The sequence below is a fragment of the Zootoca vivipara genome, chromosome 2 (genome assembly GCF_963506605.1).
Source record: "Zootoca vivipara chromosome 2, rZooViv1.1, whole genome shotgun sequence".
In the NCBI taxonomy this organism is placed as follows: Eukaryota; Metazoa; Chordata; class Lepidosauria; order Squamata; family Lacertidae; genus Zootoca; species Zootoca vivipara.
Genome location: NC_083277.1, coordinates 48,816,524 through 48,839,203, shown reverse-complemented (window position 1 = coordinate 48,839,203; position 22,680 = coordinate 48,816,524). Strand labels below are relative to the sequence as shown.

General features: G+C 42.9%; 1 protein-coding gene across 1 annotated transcript in view; it reads left to right on the top strand.

The window, feature by feature from the left end:
- Positions 1–22,680, top strand: part of SLC6A11 (solute carrier family 6 member 11) — a 91,314-nt gene that overhangs the window by 39,862 nt on the left and 28,772 nt on the right. The window contains exon 7 of the mRNA XM_035106212.2: positions 6,357–6,491. Within this exon, the coding sequence (XP_034962103.1) occupies positions 6,357–6,491 (135 nt within the window). The remainder of the gene's footprint in view (positions 1–6,356; positions 6,492–22,680) is intronic.

The window sequence follows — 22,680 nt, the reverse complement described above, 5'->3', positions numbered from 1 at the left end:
AGTCCAAAACATCTGGAGGGCCGAAGTTTGGGGATGCCTGGCATAGACCATAGTATCCTTCTGGACTGCCTTGCTGGGGTGGGACTAGGGATGGGGCAGTGGCTCTGTTTCTCCTTGGAGGAGTGAACCCAGAAGATGGTGCTGGGGACTCCTGTTTAATGCCTTTGCTGTTGACCTGTGGGGTTCCTCAGAGTTCTTTTCTGTTCCTCGTATTTAACATTTAAATGAAACTTCTGGGAGGAGGAGTCTGAAGTTTCCTGGTTTAGTGTCACCAGTATGCTGAGAACACCCAGCTCTATTTCTCCTTTCCACCTAAATCCATGGAAGCTGTCTCGATTCTATGTTATGGTCGATGGTATCCAGCAGAACTAGGAAACAGCTTCACTTTTGTCCCTAGCCCACTGGAGATCATTGACCAGTGCAACCAAGGCAGTTTCAGTCCCATGATGATGCCTGAATCCAGACAGGAAGGGATCCAAATGGCCCGCTTCTTCCAGGCATGCCTGGAGTTGTTCAGCAACCACTGGCTCAGTCACCTTCCCCAAGAATGGAAGATTTGAGACTGGACAATAGTTGGCTGTATTGGTTGTATCTAAAAATGGTTTTTTAATAAGTGGTTTGATAACCGCCTCTTTCAGCCGGTCAGGGAAGGCTCCCTCACAGAGAGAAGCATTCACCACCCCGCGAAGCCCATCGCCCAGCCCTTCCCGGCTAGCTTTTATAAGCCAGGATGGGCAAGGATCAAGGAGACAGGTGGTTGGTTTCACTCATCCAAGCAGCCTGTTCACATCCTCGGAGGTAACAGATTGGAATTGATCCCACACAACTGGACTAGACAGGACTATAGTACTCCCACCCCGGCCCTGCTCCCATGGTGGAGTCTACCTCTTCCCGAATCTGAGTGACTTTATATGCAAAAAACTTAGCGAAATCATTGCAGGAGATCATGTGGCCTGTACTGGGCCCCAATGGAGCAGGTGGTTCCGCTAAATTGCAAACCACCTGAAAGAGTCCCCTGCTGCTGTTTTCCGCGGATGCAATAGAGGTGGTGAAGGTGGTCTTCACCGTCGCTATCGCCACTTGGTAGGCTCAACATTGAGCTCTAACCCGTGTCCGGTCAGATTCAGAATGAGGTATATGCCACTGGCACTCTAACCATCTCAGCGATTGTTTCATTGCCCTCAGATCCGTGGAAAACCATGGGGCTGTCTGGGCTCCATGCAATCGGAGAGGGCGCTTCGGAGCCAAACAGTCAATAGCCCTGGTTAACTCCACATTCCAGCGGGCCACCAGGGAATCAGCTGAAAGGCCATCAACATGGGATAAAATATCCCCTACCACTCTCTGGAAACCATTTGGATCCATTAAGTGGTGGAGGCAGACCATCCAAATCAGTCCCACCTCCCTGCAGAGGGGAAGGGTCACGGAGAAGTCCAGTTGCACCAGGAAGTGATCTGACCATGGCACTTCTTTAGTTTCGCTTTTACTTAATGCCAGATCACCAACATCCATAGAGGTGAACACCAGCTCTAAGGCATGCCCACGGCTTTGAGTTGGGCCAGACTTATTCAGGGACAGCCCTATGGAGGTCATGCTTTCCACGAAGTCCCAAGTGGCACCTTGTAAGTTCGTGTCGGCATGGATGTTGAAATCCCCTAGGACAACCAAACCAGGTGTCTCCAGGAGAACATCCGCCATGACCTGAAGCAGTTCAGGCAGGGAATCCTTGGTGCAGCGGGGAGGTCAGTACACCAAAAGGAATCCTGTACTGCCCCTATTACGCAACTTCCAGAACATGCACTCAGAGAACTGGGTCTTCCCAATAGGACGCCTGGTGCAAACTAATGACTTCCTAAAAATCACTGCAACCCCACACAGCTTGCTATGCGTAAGAGAAACCTGGTAGACAGGCAGTGGCAAGGACGGGCCTATCTGCTTCATCCAACCAAGTCTCTGTTCTTCATGGCAGGTCAAGTTCTCCATCCACAATCAAGTCATGGATGGCAGTGGTCTTATGAATCATTGACTTGGCATTGCACAGCAGCACCTTCAGGTCATGTGGGTATTCCTTGCTGATTCCAGTATCTGTCTGGTCAAGACCAGACGCGGAGGGAGGGATAGTCCTCAAACAATGACTAAACTTGCTTCCTCAGTAATGACATGGTCTGGTCTTAGTGCAACTCCTCCTCCTACCTGTGATCACTGAGTGATTTTGTTGGCTGGGACCCACTCCCAGGCAGCCCTGACCCCTCACCTTAAAATCAAATTAAAACCTATACAAAAAACAAAAACAAAACAAAACAGTAAAAATTACAAACATACCAAAATTAAACGAATTCCTACACCCAACTAAACATCCATCCCACCCCCCACACCTGAGGCCTCCTTGGAGCCTTATAAGCTGTGATAGTGAGTATGGGGCCCGCCCCCAGGCCCAAGATAGAAAATGGACTTCAAGGAGGAGTTGTCCTCCCCAATACTCACAGGCAAAGCAGCAGCAGCAATGTTATGTTTTTAATTTTTTATATAATTATAATTCAATTAATTTTCTTTTTTTAAAAAACTCCCTGTGTATGTTTTTAATCTGTTCTTATTTTATCTGTAAACCACCTTGAGTCCCTGTCAGGGAAAAAGGTGAAGTATAAATATAATACAGTACTAATATTAATTTAAGGGTGCATGGGCGTGCTGCCAGAAGACAGAGTGCATAAAGACCCTTCTGTATTTAACATTCTAACTTTACTACACTTCAGTGAAAGTTCTTTATGTTTATACATTTGCTTCTGTTTATATAAATGCAGCTTTATTTGCAGTCTAAATTTAGTCTTGAGCTTTCTTGTGTTTGATTTATGGATGAGTAGAAGAAAAATTCAGTGCAAATACATACAACTTGTGATCATTTTGCTTGGGATACCACAGTTAATGCAACTGTGGAAATGGCTTGTCCGTTTGTTTTGGATAGTTTATGAAGGATGTAGATGTGGTTTTTGGAGGTGTGAGACCAACCACTGGTATGCTCCTCCACCCTTGCCCTTCCTGGCTGATAAGAGCAGCCAAAGGAAGAATCATCAAGTGGGTAATGAGGGTGGCAAATGCCCCCTTGAAGGATAACATAATTGCAGCAAGACTGAAAGAGATGTGTGACAATTATCTAGGGCTGAAGGTATCCTATAACTGTCTTACTATTTTACTTTCCTGGCTTTGGGGATTTATTTACCCAATGAACTCAATATTGTAGAGTCGACATAACTGAGTTGCAAGTTTAACAGTTTTAAAATTGAAACTGTGCACACAGATATACACAGCTTCAAACAAAGCAAATAGTTTATTACACTTCCAAAGACATGTCAGTCTACTTGTGGAGGTGGCCCACCAGAGTCCAAGCTAAAATTCCATCCCAAGCTTAACTTCCTAACCTCTTTTATACGGTTTTTGGGTTTGCATATATGGTAATGATGGGCATGCCAGTATTCTCATTGGTGTCTATATATTCTGGACACATGCAGAGTGTCTTCTCAATTTGAATCCTAATTCTTACTTCCTTGTTCCCTAACATTTTCCTCTGTTTTCCCATTTCTAGACAAGGACATATTGCCTAATCTTTTACTCTTCTTCGGTACATATGTTTGGTTCTGGATTTCTAACTGTCCCCTGATCTAACCATATTTCCTGCTGAAACCTGTGCCCACCAACTTCCTACTTATAATTTTGCCCATGTCAAAAATGATTTTTTTCTTTTCTGTGTTCACTTTTAGCTATTTTTCTGAGTTAAATCTTAGGTTAACTCTTTCTAAGGTAAAGGTAAAGGGACCCCTGACCATTAGGTCCAGTCGCGGACGACTCTGGGGTTGCGGCACTCATCTCGCTTTATTGGCCAAGGGAGCCGGTATACAGCTTCCGGGTCATGTGGCCAGCATGACAAAGCCGCTTCTGGCAAACCAGAGCAGCGCATGGAAACACCGTTTACCTTCCCGCCAGAGTGGTACCTATTTATCTACTTGCACTTTGATGTGCTTTCGAACTGCTAGGTTGGCAGGAGCAGGGATCAAGCAATGGGAGCTCACCCCATTGCGGGGATTTGAACCGCCAACCTTCTGATCAGCAAGCCCTAGGCCAGGCATCCCCAAACTCGGCCTTCCAGATGTTTTGAGACTACAACTCCCTTCTTCCCTAGCTAACAGGACTAGTGGTCAGGGATGATGGGAATTGTAGTCCCCAAACAGCTGGAGGGCCGAGTTTGGGGATGCCTGCCCTAGGCTCTGTGGTTTAACCCACAGCGCCACCCATGTCCATCTACTCCAGGCATGTCAAACATGCGGCCCTCCAGATGTTTTGGCCTACAACTCCCATGATCCCTAGCTAGCAGGACCAGTGGTTGGGGAAGATGGGAATTGTAGTCCAAAACATCTGGAGGGCCGCATGTTTGACATACCTGATCTACTCTTTCTACTTATACCTTATTGAAGTATGATTGATACATATATGTGCATGATATTTTAGCCCTACGGAAATGGTGCCTCATCTTGAGTTTTCCAAATAAGGATTAGTTGGTTCCATCTTAATCTGGGCCTGATTATGTCATGGTCTTGGTTGCTGTAGTGAAATTTATATTTCAAAAACTGGACAGGGAGAAATGTGTCCCTGTAGATTCAACTGGCTCTTCCAGTATCTTTTGATACCATTGACTACAATATTCTTCTGGACCATAGATTAGACTGGGATGCACTGCTTCAATCTGGCTCCAGTCCTTCTTGGAGGGGCAGTTTCTAGCAGTGGTTGTGAGGGTCTCTTAGGTAAATTAGAATACCCCTGCTGAACAAGCCGAAGGCCCATCTAGTCAAGCATCCTGTTCTTGCAGACAACTAACTGCCTAAATGAAGCCTGGGTGCAACAGCATTCTCCACACTTTTGATTTTGATTTACAGCAATGGTTATTCAGATGCATGCTTGGGTCTGTGGTGTTCCTCAGGGTCCATCCTGTCCCCACAAGATGTTTAACATCTACCAAAGCTATGGGGGGAAACCATCCAGGGATTTGGAGTGTTGTAGCACCAATATGTTGATAACATTCAGCTCTGGTTCTCCTTTCCATCGTATTTTAGGGTGGCTTTTGAGGAGCTAAGCTGATGTTTGAACTTAGTAATGGACTAGATTGGTGGTTCCCAACTAGCTCAGTACTGCGGACCCCCTATTTTTAAAAAGCCAAGCCATGGACCCCCTACTTTTGAAAATTTTGGAATCTCTGTGGTAGTTTTTGTTATGTGAATGGTGCCACAGACCCCTGGGTGGGTTATGCAAACCCTCTGGGGTTCACGGACCTGCAGTGGACCAGATGAAAGCAAATGCCTGTCTTTCCAGGGAAGACAAAATTGATGTTGATGAGTAGGATTGATCTGAAAATTGGAGTTTAGCCTCTCTTGGGAGGGTACTATTTCCCTTGAAACTTTTGGTTCAGAGTCTGATAATACCCCTGAATCTATCTGTGGACCTGATGTCCAACTTTCCAAGCCTTCTCGGTTGCTACACCAAGGCTTTGGAACTTCCTCCACTTAGCTCAGCCTTTGTCAACACAATATCTTCCAGATGTTTTGGTCTACACCTCCCATCAGATTGAGTCAGCCAGGACTGGTGGAACTTTTACTCCAAACATCTGGAGGTTACCAGGTTGACAAAGGCCTGCCTAGGCCAATTTTGGGATAGTGGTGGTTCATGTTTTTTTTATATAGGTCTCAATGTAATACCCAGCATCTCCAGGTCAGGGTGTGAATGAATTTTGTCTGAAACCCTGGAGAGCTGCTGCCAGTCAGCTCAATATTGAGCTGGATATATCAATAGTCTGACAGTATAAGACACCTACATTGATTTGAACCAAGATCTCCATATCCAGCTCCCTGGCAACTAAAGTCTAGCTACAAGCCTTCCATTGCCCAGAGAGCGCAGTGGGTCAGTGCATCTGGCTGTTAACCAGAAGGTTGGTGGTTCAACCAGGGATGACTGTGAGCAGAATTCCTGCACTAGATGGGTTGGACTAGATGAACTTCAGGGTCCCTTCCAACTCTACAATTCTATGATTCTGTTATATACTGAATCAGCATGAACATAAGAAAATTACATAAGAAGAACCCTGCTAGATCGGACTAAAGGCCTATCTAGTCCAACATGTTTCCACAGGGCCAACCAGCAGCCTATTGGAAGTCCACAAGCAGAGCATATAGGCAATATACCCTGCCTGTTGTTGATCTCCTGATAGGCATCTGGATTAGTAAGCATACATAATATTGTTCTCCATTTATGAACTGCAGCTGAGTACTTTTTATTGCTAAAATAATGTGTTTTCTCCCACTTGTTCTTCATAGGTTGTATATGTAACAGCTACATTCCCTTATGTCATGCTCTTGGTACTGCTGGTTCGAGGAGTAACACTACCTGGGGCATCTGAAGGGATAAAATTCTACTTGTACCCTGACCTATCGCGACTTTCTGACCCACAGGTAGGACCAAATAAGATGTAAACATTCAGTGCATTGTTGTTTTCCATCAGGTACCCAAACTTTTGTCTTCTGTGTTTTTATTTTAGGTTGAAACAAGGGGTTCAATCCCTATAGTTTCAAATAGATGTTAAGTAAGCAAAGCTAGTTTGGAAACATTTGTGCTGTGTTTAACTTAATTGTACCTAGAGATGTAAAAATTTGAAGAATTTTGAAAGCATGAAAAGAATACCATTTCCTTTAATTTTTTCGGGAGGGGGGTTGGAATTGGGAGAGATGTTTGGAATATATGCAATACGGTGGTATCTCTAGTTAGGAACTTAATTCTTTCCGGAGGTCCGTTCTTAACCTGAAACTGTTCTTAACTAGAGGTGTGATTTCACTAATGCTGCCACTGCACCGCCAGCACACGATTTCCGTTTTCATCCTGGGGCAAAGTTCTCAACTTGAGGTAGCTCTTCCAGGTTAGCGGAGTTTATAACCTGAAGTGTTTATAACCTGAGACGTTTGTAACTCGAGGTACCACTGTACATACTCTGTTATCAAACCAACACTTGTTTTACTGCTTCAACGCCATAAAATGCAGAATTCATAACTTAATTAGCATATCAGATTGTACTGCTTGGCATATTAATGAAATTTACAGAGAAATCCTGTATATTTTTCTTAGAAGCAAGACTCACTTATTTTATTTCTGGAACAACTGTTGCCATATTATATTTCTTTACTTTAAAGCAAATTGGTTTAAATCTTGGGTGGCTACTCCATGGGCCCATCAATAGCTGCAGCTTTATCTCCCATCAGCCCCAGTCAGCGTAGCCAATGTTCAGGGATGATGGGAGTCCAACAGCTGGATGGAAGGCCACAAGTTCCCTGCTCCTGAAATAGAGATGTGCTGCTTGAGAGCAGGGATGTTGTGGGCACGATCCAATATGCATCTGATAGTCAAGCAACCACATTTGTTAAACCACTCTAAATGTCAATAGTTTCCCTATTTAGGAAAAGAATCACACACACACACACACACCATACTAAAATTAGTATGTGACAAATGGAAGCATCCACACCACCTTTATTTCAATGCAGAACAGGCTTAGAGACACTTTACTTCAGGCATAGGCAAACTCTGGCCCACCAGATGTTTGGGACTACAATTCCCATCATCCCTAGCTAGCAGGACCAGTGGTCAGGGATGATGGGAGTTGTAGTCCCAATCATCTAGAGGGCCGGAGTTTGCCTATGCCTGCTTTAATTGTTAATAAGTCCTGGGTAGCTCTTTCACTCTCTTTTATCTAGATTTGGGCAAAAACCAAACAAACCCAAGACTTGTGATGTCTGTAGGTGTATGGGTGGTTGGGTGGGGGAACTGTGTTAGCACTCCCACCTTGATTATAGACAGAGTCCAGTAAGTAACTGCAAATTCTTCACCTTGTAGTCTCAGTGAATGGTTAGTCACAGTGGGTGAGGTTAGAATCTGTAGCAAGACAAAAACTTAATCAACTCCAGCATTCAGAATAAAAGAGCAGACTTATTTAAAACAGTATAAAACAATGGAGAGAAAATGCAAAGCTGTGATTTGAAAACAACAACCTAACTATATAACGTCTAGGGCAGGCTTAGCAAAGTAACTTCAGCTGTCATGAAAAACAGCCTGTGTCGTCCCAGGCAATTTGTAGCAGGCATTCGAACCATTGTTACGGAACTGCACTTTTTATCTGTTGATATTCAGGTGAGGGGCTTGATTGTGTGCACACAAGGATCCACTCAGATAGGATTCTGGTTCGGTTAGATTCTGCACAAAGGCACAGAGAGCAATACCTAACATACTGTTTAAAACCCCTGGAAGAGGCTTTAATTGGTGTAAACCTGAGGACATGTTTCTAATTTGGATTTGGCAAAGTACATTCTGTGTGGATGCTTGCTTTTGAAATCATGGAGATAGGACTCTTTGGGCAGAAAAGCAGCATTCTGAAAAGAAAGGGGTGCTGGGTTTTGGGTTTTAGTTACAAAGCACTTGCTTATTAGAAGATTCTGGATTCCATTCAACAACTGAGCATTTGGTATACTTTCCACCACTTGTCAGAAAAGAACTTAAAAAGGAGCTGGGAAATGAAGGCCATTGAAAGTGATTTATTTTATCAAGGCTGATGTCTTAATAACTGTTAGACTTCATCAAACGTAAAGTTTATGGTGGAATTAGATGGAGTCAAATAGATAATAGAGGTGTTTGTCAGTCTTCATTTCTTAAAGTAGCTGCCCGAGTCTAGTGGCAACTCCTCTTTCGAAAGGCTTTTGGTGGTGTAAGATTTTTTTTATAATTGGATTTGTATGGAATTGGTGAAAAAATTAATGCTTCCCCCCCTTTTTTTCTATGTGATATGGTTTTTAAATTGTTTCTGTTGTATTGTTTTCTGTTGTTATTTATGTAAACCAACCTAGGGCTTCCTGGCAAAGGGAGGTATAGCCAACTCTGAAATAAACAATTAATAAAATAAACAGTGAACATCTCAGCAAAGGTACATTTTAAGGTAATATAGCAATTCCCCCAAACTTTTCCTCTAGTACTTCTGAAGTTGTTAAAATGTACAAATTTCATTTGGCAAATTCTTGCTAGATACGACCCTGTGTTTTAAGTATTTGTATGAATCATTCTCTTGTTCAAGCAGTCAAAACTTTTGAAAAGCAGGACTTTTTTCAAATCCCCTTTGCATGTCTCACTATTTCTCTTCTTCCACACTTTCCCATTCAATAAGATGTTGCTAATATTCTGATATAGGACCTTGAAACGGAGGTTTGCATTTGATATCTTTATCACATTTTTTGTTTACTTTTAAAGTCAGCATGACACCTACATTTAAGCATAGGTTAATTACATAGTACTGTAACTTTATTTTGCCAAATTATGTATTTTAGCAGTTTCAGAAGCACTAGGGTAGAAGCTTTGGGAATTTTTGTTTTTATTTTTGGGTATACAGGAGGGCTGTCAGTTTTAATTGGTTTCAGTGTTAGATTAATCAACTCAAGCTTTCATTTATTAATTGATGGAGGTCTGTTTTAATTGGTGAGGGCAATTTTTAATTGGTTGGGCTATGAGTAAAGGACATCCTTGGATTTTTGAGGCTATTTTTTTACTGTGTTGGAAAAGAAACTATTCAAGATTGCTGTTCTTCAAAGAATGAGGAGGTAGCTTTTGTGAGTTACCTTAAAGTTATTCCAGTGTCTCAAAGACATCATTCTATTGAGATTTTGGTAATATGGACTTTTATTTAAATATAATTTGTTGTTCAATTAATTGGTTAAAAGGCATATGTTGTACAAACTAAACATGGTTTAATTGGTTGACAGTCTTGTGTGGACCATTTTTTTTGTTAGAGTTTTATGGACAGGTGGTGCTTTTGCTTTTCTGCTTTTACTGTCATTCTTGCTATGGCCATTTGTTGTTAACTGCCTTGAACCTTTTGAGGAAAGGCGAAACAGATTTGCAAAACTGTAAAAAGTTTTTTTAGAGTCCAAGCAACATTTCACAGTAACCCAAACAAGCTTATGCTGCCCTCATATTATATTTCAGAGACATAAACTTGTTAAGAAAGCGGTAATTATTTTAGCAGAGTTCTTTGTTTAAATAATGAAAGCTTTATTAAAACATTGTTCTTCATAAGATATAGTTCCAGAAATATAGACTCAGTTACAGAAACACAGAGGCAAGATGTTCATGACTGTCAGGTTACACAAACTGGGCGAAGAGAGTCAAGCCTAGAATGGCAGTTGACAGTTACACTTATGGCAGTTGGGATTTGACAGTTACAGCCTGCCTTGCTGTCCCTGCTCCCATGTGTCTTTGTCACATGACAAGGGGGGTGTTAAATGACATGGAGTCAACTTTTCATGGTTGCTATATAGTCAAGGCAGTTAATTAACTAATGCATTTCTGTGCCATACTAGAAAACATTCAGTTCTTGGATATCAGATTGCCACAAGTTCCACCATTTGTACAGTCACCAGAAAGATTGTAAGGCTATACAGACTTCACTGAAATACAATTAATATGGTTTGCATGTACCTTTTTATAAAAAGTCCAAAAATTGGAATCTCTGGACTTTCATATCTCTTTCCTTTTTACACCCTGAGACAATTCTACATAATTATTCTCAATTTGTAACAGAATCCTATCTGCACCCTACCTGCACTTTAATCCTTGTTATGATTGCATATTCCTTCCTTGCTGGCACAGAGATGTGAACACACTGGATCCCTTCTATAAATGAAAGAAGGGCCCTTTCCATGAACAGAAGAGAAATGGATCCTTTGGAAGCTTTGGCTTACAGAAGTGTGGGGAATGGTTTTCACTTATTTCTTTTCCTGCTAGAGTCACACACACACCCATACGCCTAGGCCATTTCTTATACTGTTCTAGAGGTTCCCCAACACACTGAAGCAGATATTCGGGGGACACAGGTAGGGAAGGATGAAATTAGTAGTGTCCATTGTGTCGCTGTTCACTGTAAAGCAAGCTGGTTTTATTCTGCTGCCATTCCATTTCCACCCATTACATAGCTATCCATCCTGGTTTGCTATGGTATGTCCGCAGTTGCCTTCCCAGTATATTCCCTTTCAAAGTTTACTGAATTTCCAGAGAGGCAAACACAACCAAGAGCCTTGTGGCATCGCTCATCACAAAGCCATTTATGGCTACAAACCTAACTATGTCTATTCAGAAGCAAGTCCCACTGAGGTCAGAGAAGCTTACTTCCAAGTGGGTGGGGTTAGGATTGAAGCCTTGATTTCACAATTCAGTAAAAATCTGTCATCCTATCTCATTTCCCTTGCTCAGGCATCAGGGAGGGACAGCTTCATTATAAAGCAAAATAACTGTAGCAGAGGGTTGGAGAAGTAAAGAAATTTTAAACTTAATTTTACTTAAAAATACATAATTGGTGTGGTAAAAATGGTTCAATCCAGACAGTTCTCCCCCACTTTAACAAAGAGGTTGGAACTAATGGAGGAGCACAGATAAAATTCACAGGTAGCAAGGGATTCTTTCCATCTGAAAAGAGCAATAATGAGCTATGTATTCCATTGTTGTTGTTTTTAAATTCACAATAGGAAGCAAATTAAGGCTGAAATTCTAACCCCAGTTACTGGTGAGTAAGCCTCACTGAATTCAGTGGGATTTTCTTCTGAATAGGCATGACTAGGACTGCAGAGCATATAGACTGCCGTTGGCAACAAACAGCACTTCAGAAATATGAAACGCAAAGAGTCACCTGTATACATCAGTGACTTTCTCGCACCTTGATAGCCCCTTTATCAGCCAAAAACAAATACCTTGCATTATTCGCTCCCCTGTGTGTTCTCTTTCAAAGTAAATGAAGCAGCTAGCCACTCATCAATTAGCCATCTCACCACAGGGTTCTAAACCTCTATTGATCTTCATTGTAGCAGTCTGAGGAAACATCAAGCGAAGTTTGCTATGGTATGTCCGCAGTTGCCTTCCCAGTATATTCCCTTTCAAAGTTTACTGAATTTCCAGAGAGGCAAACACAACCAAGAGCCTTGTGGCATCGCTCATCACAAAGCCATTTATGGCTACAAACCTAACTATGTCTATTCAGAAGCAAGTCCCACTGAGGTCAGAGAAGCTTACTTCCAAGTGGGTGGGGTTAGGATTGAAGCCTTGATTTCACAATTCAGTGTGACATTAATTATGTATAATTTATGGACTTAAAAGAAAACCAAACCCTGCTGTGAATGAATGCGGATTGCAATCTCTTAAATTCCAGTCCTGAACACTAAGTGAACATGCAGCTGGAATTTCCATATGTCTTTCTGTTTAGCCTGGAATTTTCTGACATCCCTAGACACGGGGGAACCAGGGCCTGAGAGTGCCTCTGTTCTGTGAGTGTGTGAAATGCATAATCAGTAAAACATAGAAGCCAGACATATTTTCTAGGAACCAGCGTGGAAGAAAGAGGAAATGGAGACATGATGTTACTGGGGGATAACAGATACTGTTGATCTGCTCTGGTATCTTTTCCTGCCTTGTTCCCGCCAGACCTTAAGGCGGTGCTTAACATGGTAGTGCTCAAGCCTTCCTGGAAATCATCTGACTTGGAGCCCCTTCCTCTTCCAGAGGCCTCATACAGCAGAATAGATGGCAGGAGAAGATGGCATCCCACCAGGTTTCAGTAATGCCTATTAGGCCATATTTCCCATTCTATATTAAGAGCAATTCATCTTACTTAATTCCCATACTCTGTGGGTTAGTATAGAGACAACAGCAAGTCATTCCCTCCAGCTGCTTCCTTCTTGTAGTTTCCTGCCCTTTAGCAGGTTTCTGCAGCACCACCTCAGTTTCTTGTGCATCAATTAGGCTATTACCCCCAGTACCAAGTGTTCCACTGCCATTTGTAATATTGCCTCCCTCCCCCTTTGATCAAAAAGGAGCCCCCAGTCTGAATCTGGGGCCTGTACCAATTTCTTGCTGAAAATTATCCCACTCTACACAGTTCTCTGCTGCTTAAGGTACTGTTTGCCATAAAACATATTCAGGGCAACTTACGGTGGGTGCTCATTTCAATGGAATGCGGGCTCAAGACCCCAATCTAAATCAGGAGCACAATCCTGTTTGGAGCCCTATAGCTCTTTCCCCCTCCTCTGCAAAAAAAGTTGACAGTTTAAACAGGTAGTCCTGATACTGGTGGGCCAAGTCATTGAAGGCATTATAGGTCATTTTATCATCTTAAATTGGTAGTGAATTAGCAATCAGTGTAGATCCACACAAAAATGTGTCTGGTCAGATAAATCTAACAGCAGCCTTACCGTTGTATTTTGCAGTAATTGCAGCTTCCAAACAGTATTCAAGGGCAGCTTCATGTAGAGCACATTGAAATAGTTCCACTCTGAAAATTACACAGGGCAAATATTATTGTAGTCAAGCTATAGCTATCCAGAAATGTCTGTATATGCAGACAGTTTTCTTCAAGGGAGTAGCTTGAATCTAAGCGTGAGCATTGCACTCTGCACATGTGAGGATATGTGTTTTCCCGTTGAGTACATTTTCCTGCTGTCTTAGCCACTTTATTTACATTAAAAAAACTTTTAAAAACACAATTTAAATCAACATCCCAATCTTTTGAAAGCACCATTGCCACCTTGAGGCAAAGATGTGTTAAAACACCAACAAAATGAAATGACATAAAGGACATTTCACTTTCACTTTCAAAGGGAGACTGTGCTAATAATAATAATAATAATAATAATAATAATAATAATAATGGCACCTGCCCTTGGCCATAAGGTCCCAAGATGGGTTACATTATTAAAAAAAGAAGATAAAGGGTATTTTGGGAAGGGTGAAATTCTATATAGAGCTGCTTCTTCTTTGGCAATTGCACTCATAGCCAAGTAAGATTGTCTTCCATGAACACGGTCTTAACAGTGAGTCCATAAGTGACTGTGCAAGCCAATTCTGGATCCACATATCCTTCCAAAGTGGGGACATAGGTTTCCGGGCGGAGGTTGATCATGGTGAAGGTTTGCCATACAGCTAATTAGGGTGTGAATGTGGGGAATGAGGTCTACCTGTGCAATTATACTTTCCCCTGTGTGCTCCTGAATCCTATTTGGGGGCTTTCCCCACCCTCCACACCAGATTTAGAGGGGCACCAGGGGGGAGACAGGGGACCTTGTTCGGTGCACATAACTTAGTTAAATCCTGCTGTAAATAACTTTGCCCCAGATTACCATACTGAATCTACAAAGAGACAGTGCCTGACACACCTCTGTAGTGAGGATCTCCCACAGTTTTGTGGGGCATTGCATAGAAGACTGTCTCATGAGCCCTCTCACCTCATACTGCCAAAGAAGATATCACCATAAGAATTGTCTCTCCTCCTGTGGATTGCCATACAGGCAGGTATTTGGGTCCCAAGTCATTTAGGGCTTTAAACCCCAAGGTGAGCACCTTGAATTGTGCTTGGAAGGGAATAGGCAGTTCGTATAAGTGCTTTAGGAGGTGTTACACTTGTCCTGACTGTTGGGAATTCCATTCCACCCTTGCTGCAGATGTGTGGGATTGTTACATGTCACATGTCTGTTTACATTCCAGCACAGATTGTTGGAGTCTCATGAGCGGAACATCTGCTCTGTATTGGGTTTTTTCTCTCTCTCTCCGAGAAGAATGACAAGGAGAGAAGCCATGTTTTCTTTGTCCTGATTTATGTACAATAAATGTAGCCTAGTATCCACACCTCGAGCCAGATCTGTTGTGTGTTTACCCTGCTGAGTAATGTGTGCTCATGCATGCCAGCATGAGTTTCAGACACACGGAGGAGGAGGACGACGACGACGATGGAACTCTGTAGCAGCAAGGCTGAGAAGGGAGACACTCCAGCTGGGGCCTGTCCAGCTGGCTTTCCATCCCATGGTTCCAACACTGACAAGTTGTCCCAGCCAGGACAGGAGTGCCACATTGTTCACTAGTTGCACTAGACAGCCCCGTATAGAGGGCATTGTAATAATCTAATCTGAAGGTTATCAGAGCATGGAATACAACGGTCAAATCATTACTGTTAAGAAAGGGCTATTGCTGGTATACCAGCTAAAGCTGGAAATAGGCACTCCTAGACATCAAGTTCACCTGGCCTCAAGCTACAACAGTGTCTCAAGGAATACCTCCAAGGTATGCACCTGTTCCTTCCAGCAGGAGTAAAACTCCACCCAAAACAGGCCATCTCTGCACCTCAGGGTCTTGACAACTCTGCCCACATAGCACCTCTGTCTTATCTGAATTCAGCTTTGTGACTTACACAGCTGTTCTCTTAGATAACAGCAATCTAATTCAATTGAGCGCTTTTTCTTGGTTATTTTGCCTTACTGAGATAGAGGACAGTAAGGACCTATCATTACTAACCCAGAAGTATGTAGGATGTGCATCTTGCATACTTCATACTCCTAGGAGGAGGACAACTCCTATGCTGGGCAACAGTCTCTCCAGATGTTTTTAAATGTCAGCTGAAAATGTTACTAGTGTACATTTCATGTGGAAACTGGGAGTGAGAGATTTCTTGTAACACCTTAAATATGAAAGCTCTTTCTGTGTGACAGAGGAAAGTTGTTTTATTGGAATTTCTTGTTAATTCTTTAGTAGCACTCAAAGTAAGAGCACTCATAGAGTGGTGCATGCCTCTTTTGCCAACATAAGACTGCATGGTGCATTTAATACTGTGCTTTCACTGGCACCCCTTGATGGGGTTTTCCATTTCATTTAATGTTGTGTCTTGTCACTCAGAGATATTCCTCTACTGATTTTTCTCCAAATGCAGCCTGTACATACTTGACAATTTCCCCAAACCTGGATAATCAAACATAATTATCTGCTGCAGTCTCTCTGCTGTTCATCTGACTTATAGGCACATTGCAGTTACAGCTTCTTCAACAGCTCATAACTATACATGTATACTCAAAAGTAACACTTGTTAAATGGGATGAGGTTTACTCACAGGTAAGTAGGTAAAAGATTGTCCCTCAGTCAGCTCTTGTCTGAAGTCTCAGGTGCAGAAGTGATTCCTCCTTCTTTGGAGGTCTTTAAGCAGAGGCTTGACAGGCATATGTCAAGAATGCTTTGATGGTGTTTCCTGCTTGGCAGGGGGTTGGACTGCATGGCCCTTGTGGTCTCCTCCAACTCTATGATTCTATGATTCTATATCTTACATACTTATTCTCAAACCACATCCTTCTGACCCAAGGTTGCACAATTATAACATACTACATATTGCTTTTTTGCTTTCTTTACATTCTCCTTTTCAAGCTTGGCATAGCAAATGATTGGGGAAATATGCTGGTCCAGTGTGGTGTAGTGGTTAAGAGCTGTAGACTCGTAATCTGGGGAACCGGGTTCGCGTCTCCGCTCCTCCACATGCAGCTGGTGGGTGACCTTGGGCTAGTCACACTTCTTTGAAGTCTCTCAGCCCCACTCACCTCACAGAGTGTTTGTTGTGGGGGAGGAAGGGAAAAGGAGATTGTTAGCCGCTTTGAGCATAGCTGCCAAGTTATCCCTTTTTTACAGGGATTTTCCCTTATGCTGAATAGGCTTCCTCGCGAGAAAAGGGAAAACTTGGCAGCTATGGCTTTGAGACTCCTTCGGGTAGTGATAAAGCAGGATATCAAATCCAAACTCCTCCTCCTCCTCCTCCTCTTCTTCTTCTTCTTCTTCTTCTTCTTCTTCTTCTTCTTCTTCTTCTTCCATGCTGCCCTATGTTGGTATCATTTTATAATATAGAAACAGTGGTTTATTGCCAGGGTATATTTTGATACAGCTTTATCACTTAGAACCACAACCATTATCCTTAGTGCACGATGTGCTGGTATCCTATACCAGATTAGTGGAGCTATAGCTGGCTGGGCATATCAGTCCTATAATACTCTCCTCTAATTTCACATCACTACTCATTAAAAAAGGGAAGATAATGTTATTTACAATACTCTGACAATTATTTCTTCAACAGAACCTTTTACAGTTTTATTGCCCTTGCATAATCTCCCACATATACTCATTAAGCCAGAGCAGACATAAGGCTGAGAAATAGTTAATGATTGTTAAGATATCAAGAGCAGGCTGTGGGATCATGCACTCCATGTCACTCCATGACCTCATTCATGCCTTTTCATTTCTGTCTGACAACACATCAGTTGTAGCTAAAGCTTACAGTGGCACTGTTCCGAACCCATGGTTAATGTAGTTGTTATAGCTAAATGTATATGGGTTAGGCTGGGGAATTTGTGTGTGTGTGTGTGTGAGAGAGAGAGAGAGAGAGAGCGAGAGAGAGAGAGAGAGCGCAAGGGCAATTTTTGTGAGTGAGGCCAAGGGTGCAGAGGAGGGAGCATAGAACTGGTCTGACTGCGCTGGCCACCAATTACTTTCCAGGCCCAATTCAAAGTGCTGGTTTTGACCTATAAAGCCTTAAATGGCTCAGGATCATACTTGCCAAGTCTCCCGCTGAAAAAGGTGGGATCAGCAGCGGCGTGGCACCGGAGGTTGCGTAGAAGCAACTTCTGGGGCCGCTTTTCCCATGTGTGGGCACCGGAAATTGGGCAGAGCCGCACCGGAAGTCGCTTCTACGCATGCCCAGCGGCCATGTTGGTGGCGGCCGCATGGCGGCAGCCGTCACCAAGATGGCCGCCAGGCATGCGTAGAAGCCTTCCCACACATGGGAAGAGTGGCACCCAAAATGGAGGCTCCTTGGCAGGTAGGAAATCTGGGGCATTTCCAGGATCTTTCCCCATTCAGGAGAACAGCAGGAAATGGATTAAAATCTGGGGGTTTCCCGCTAAAAACGGGATACTTGGCAGCTAAGCTCTGGACTGCAATTCCTCAAGAACCGCATCTTTCCATATGAACCCACCCAGACCCTGAGATCACCTTCTGAGACCCTCCTTCGTATGCCTCCTCCTCGAGAGGTCCAGAGGGTGGCAACATGAGAACGAGCCTTTTCTGCAGTGGCTCCCCATCTGTGGAATGCTCTCCCAGGGAGGTTTGCCTGGCACCTGCATTATATACCTTTAGGCACCAGGCAAAAACATTCCTTTTTAACCAGGTCTTTGATTGATTTGATTTACATCCTATGCCCTTTTTGTGGTGGGTTTTTTTTGGGGGGGGGGTTATTGGGCTGTTTTTATTTTGATTATGTATTTTGTGGTTTTATATTTTGATTTTATTTTATGAACTGCCCTGAGACCTCCGGGCACAGGGTGGTATATAAATTCAAACAACAACAACAACAATAACAGCTGTTTCAAATCTTGAACAAAATCACCAGCTTCCTGTCCGTATCACCTCATAATCTCTCCCAAAGTAATGCATCTCTTTTTTATAATTCAGAAAGGCCTGCAAATTACCAAATAGGATAATTATGATGAATTATCACATAAAAATATCAAAAATAAAACCAGCATAATAATAATAGTGTTAGATTTATCCCATACAGTATTTCCATGCATGAGTCCCAGTTAGATCTGTATTGTCTATTATGAAAAGCCTTCATTTAGTTAGTTGCTATATTTTATTTATTTGGATCCCACCACAGTGCTGTGGTTTCTGGGCTTGTAATTATTTCTATAAATGAAAATCAATACACTAAGTCTGCATTCTTGTGTCATTAATTCGTACTGAGCCCCATTGAACTCAGTGGGATTTACTAAATACACATAAGCTAAGTCTGCATAACAGGAATGTATACTTGTATGCATATGACCTATTAAAATGTCATCAACTAGCTAATGACTGCTGTTAAATGATTGTCCAGGGTTAAAAAAAAGATCCTGTTATGTCACTGACAAATATACTCAAATTCTGTATTTGGCCATATACTATAGGTTCACATTTTAGTCTATAAGATTAAAAAGTGATTAGTGATTTGGTCTGTCCCCCCAATTAATCACCTCATATTTTGGGATTTAGGAACAGGAAGTGTTAGTGTATGACGGGTTCTCCATTACAGAGAGCACGATTTGCGGTGGGGGCTGAAAACCACGCCTATGGCAAAGGTGGGGGCATGAGTGGCCACCGTTTGATTGGTTAAGGGCTGTTGTTGGGCAAATTGGTATGTATCATTTTGTGAATCAAACCTTGGGGTGTATTTAAGCTTAACGTTGGTTTTTTCTGGACCCTTCTCTTTGGCTGCGTTTCTGATCCCCACCCTCCCTCCCTGTTTTTTAGGCCTCTGTGTTGACATTGCTATGACTTTTCTTGGTCGCCTGTATTCAGGGGCCGGTAGGAATTTTTCCCATCTGGCTGATTGGCTGGTGCCATTTGGGTTTTCGCCTACTGCATAGCAAATAGTCACAACTTGTAAGGTTGGCGGTTAGGCATTGGTTATGATGTTTGTATTAAGGGTCTCAAAGATTAGTTGGCCCCAAGTTTATGCCTGAGTGGTGGGGAAATCCTGGTCAGGTATACAGTGGCTCTATGCTGTGTCCGTAACCCCTAGGTAGGGGCCAGGACGGCATATTGAAGCCTCTGGGAGCCTGAAGGGAGAGGGGAGAGTTCTGTACACCCGGTCCCCGTCTCTCCCTGTGGGGATTTCCCCGTGTTGACAAGGCAAGTTTATCTTATTGTGGTGGGGAAATCCTGGTCAGGTATACAGTGGCTCTATGCTGTGTCCGTAACCCCGAGGTAGGGGCCAGGACGGCATATTGAAGCCTCTGGGAGCCTGAAGGGAGAGGGGAGAGTTCTGTACACCCGGTCCCCGTCTCTCCCTGTGGGGATTTCCCCGTGTTGACAAGGCAAGTTTATCTTATTATCAGTTCTGTCCTTAGGTGACAGTTGGGAACCAATGCCTACGCAACCACTCACACATTGTTTTGGATTTTAATAAAGTTGTGGCCAAATTCATGCCAAAAACCATTAAACTTAATTCTGTGTACGTTGTGATTTATTTAGGGGTGGTTTGGGGACCTCCACACGCAATAAATAGTTGCTGGAATGGTTGTGTCTGGATAGAAGTGAGATAAATGGTAACATCTTTTGACAGGTGAAATAATGTGTTGTTTCCTCAGATGTGAAGTCTTAGTTTGTTGGGGAAAAGCAGCCAACGGACGTTTATCCCTTCAGCAGCTCATTCAAATAATTAGAAATAATTTTAGTTTAGAAAGACGCTAAAGTGGTATTAACAAAAGAGCATGTGGCTCTTATCACAATGAGAATGAAAGTAACAAGAACAGTGAACAATGCCAAAGCTGAAGAAAGCGCATTGGCAATAATGAGTCAAAGAAAAGGGAAAGGATTAGAGGGAATACAGGAACCTACTATACAATATGACTGCAGCTTTTTAGTCAATGCTTGAAGGTAGAAGGTAGATAGGAATGAAAAGAAGTAATTACTAAGAGGAAAGACTCATGGCTCGCAGAAATGTGTGGTTTACTCATAAAATGTTATCACATGATTAATCTGCAGCTAGAGGACTGAAATGCCAAGTATCTAAAAGATTGTGGTCTATGACTTTTGCCAATGAGGCTTCTTTCTGTTATCTCTTGCATATCCGCAGAAGAGAGGAAACATTTTTCGTTGAAATTCTGCTGCCCCTATAATGAATTAAGCAGTACTAACTGAGGCCCTTGAAAGTGTGCAAGTCATTAGAAACTATGAGCCCTTAACCCCGTATGATTAGGTACCTACATCTGGTTCCATCAGTCTAATGGATACCTGTAGATCGGAATGGCCCATTGTAATCCATTAGCATTATGGCCAAGAGACACAGGCAGACTTGACCCATGTATAATCATAGGCATTAGACTTATGGAATTTTGCATTGCCAGTTTTCTGTTTACTTCAGCCTTTCCAAAGTTGACATTGCTGCTTTTGGTTGAATAGCAAGAGAATTTTTACTGTTGGACCATAGGAATTGGCAGCTCTAGACATGCTGAGATGAAAGATGTTCCTTGTGGTCAAAATCCCAATGCTGATTGACAGAACATGAAGATAGTCTTGGGATTCTGCCACTGTCATACCACTGGAAGGCAAGCTGGTGAAGTTTGGGGAAAGTTCCAGGATAAGTGGCAATGAGCCCTCTTTCCTTCTACAAGTTGAAAACTCTGTAGTTGTTCTAGCATTGGGGTAGCATCCCACAAAGAGATGGGGTGGATAGGAGTGGCCCAGTTGCTAATGTGATCTGCTTGAACTGTTAGCAGAGATGCTTTTGTTTGAGTTGTTAAAAGGTATGTAAAGCGAAGCGAGCTAAATAGAGGGCAAGCATGATTCCCTGCTAGTTTCCTGGTGTGCAGAAACACTGAAAACAGCATGGGGAATAAATGGGAATACAACTGATTCAACACCCTCCCCTCTAGAGCAGGTCCAGGCCCTCCCTCTCTCACTTCCTCATATGTGTGTATGGACAAACAAACAGGATGAATATTTCAAAGGAAAGCCTTGGAAGAGACAACTAGTTGCTGCCATCCTAAGTATGCTAGCATCCAGACTATGGATACCTTTGCTCTCCCTCCTTTGATTTTATTAAGTTATTGTATTGTACTGGTTCTTTATGATTTGTAAAATGTCTGTGGGTAGGAGGCAAAATACTTTGTGCACCAGCGTGGGCAGCAAGGAATTAACATTGGAGAGGCTTGTGGAATTAACAATGGAGAGGAATGAAACAGAGGTAATATAGCTACTAAAATGCATAGTGCGGTTATAAGAGCTAAAGTAATTAGAATATAATTAGAATTAGAATATACAGCTACTACCGGTAAGTTAGTGTCATTCAAACATGAATATGTAATGGGTATTCCTAATCGCTCCAGTGGCATCCATCTGTCTTGGGAGACCATGGAGGAGTGCATCTTTTGAGGTGAAGTCAAACTGTTGGAAGGTTGCAGCAGCTGCTGTGGTTGTAGAGACTGAAACAGGAGAGACATGTTTTGTTGCGGCTGGGGCAGATGAAAGCATCCATTTGTGCTGCTCCAGATGCACCATGGTGTTTCTTCTCTCTGCGCTCCACCAAGTGGTCATTCCTCCTCTGGTCACTGACTGGTCACATGCACGACCTGACTGTCTGTCTTCAGGCACTGCAGTCATTTACAAGGGCAAGGTTGATGTTCCCACCTTCCATGTCACATTTGCAGACATCTTTGTACCGCTGAGTGCATGGAGTGCTGGCGATGTCCTGACCCAAGATATTGGTCCTCATCAGGCTGAACTCAGTGCAGCCTTGGGCAAAACAGTTGATGAGTCTCTGAAGAGCTTCCTTGGAGTGCATTGTCAAGGCTGTGCGATTTTGCAAACAACATCTCTCAGATAAGGACACACCACACTTTTGTCTTGGTGTTGAGATGCCCTAGGTTGAACAGACCCCCGTCACTCCTTGAATGGATGTACACACCATCTTCAGTTGAGCTGAAGGCATAGGAGAACAACAGGGAGAAGAATATGCCAAAGACACTTGGGGTGATAACACAGCCCTGTTTCACACGGCTCTTTATAGGGAAGGCATCAGAGGATCAGCTGTCATATTAGACGGTGCTGTGCATGTTTTCATGGAAGAACACAATCATATTGTGAAGCTCAGGTGGCCATCCTATCTGGTTTCGTCCTTTTTGGCTAATGAGATCAAAGGCCTTGTCCATGAAAGTGCTGTCTAAGGGGCATCTCTGCTCTTGGCATTTCTCCTGCAGTTGGCACAGCAAGAAAATCATGTCAACT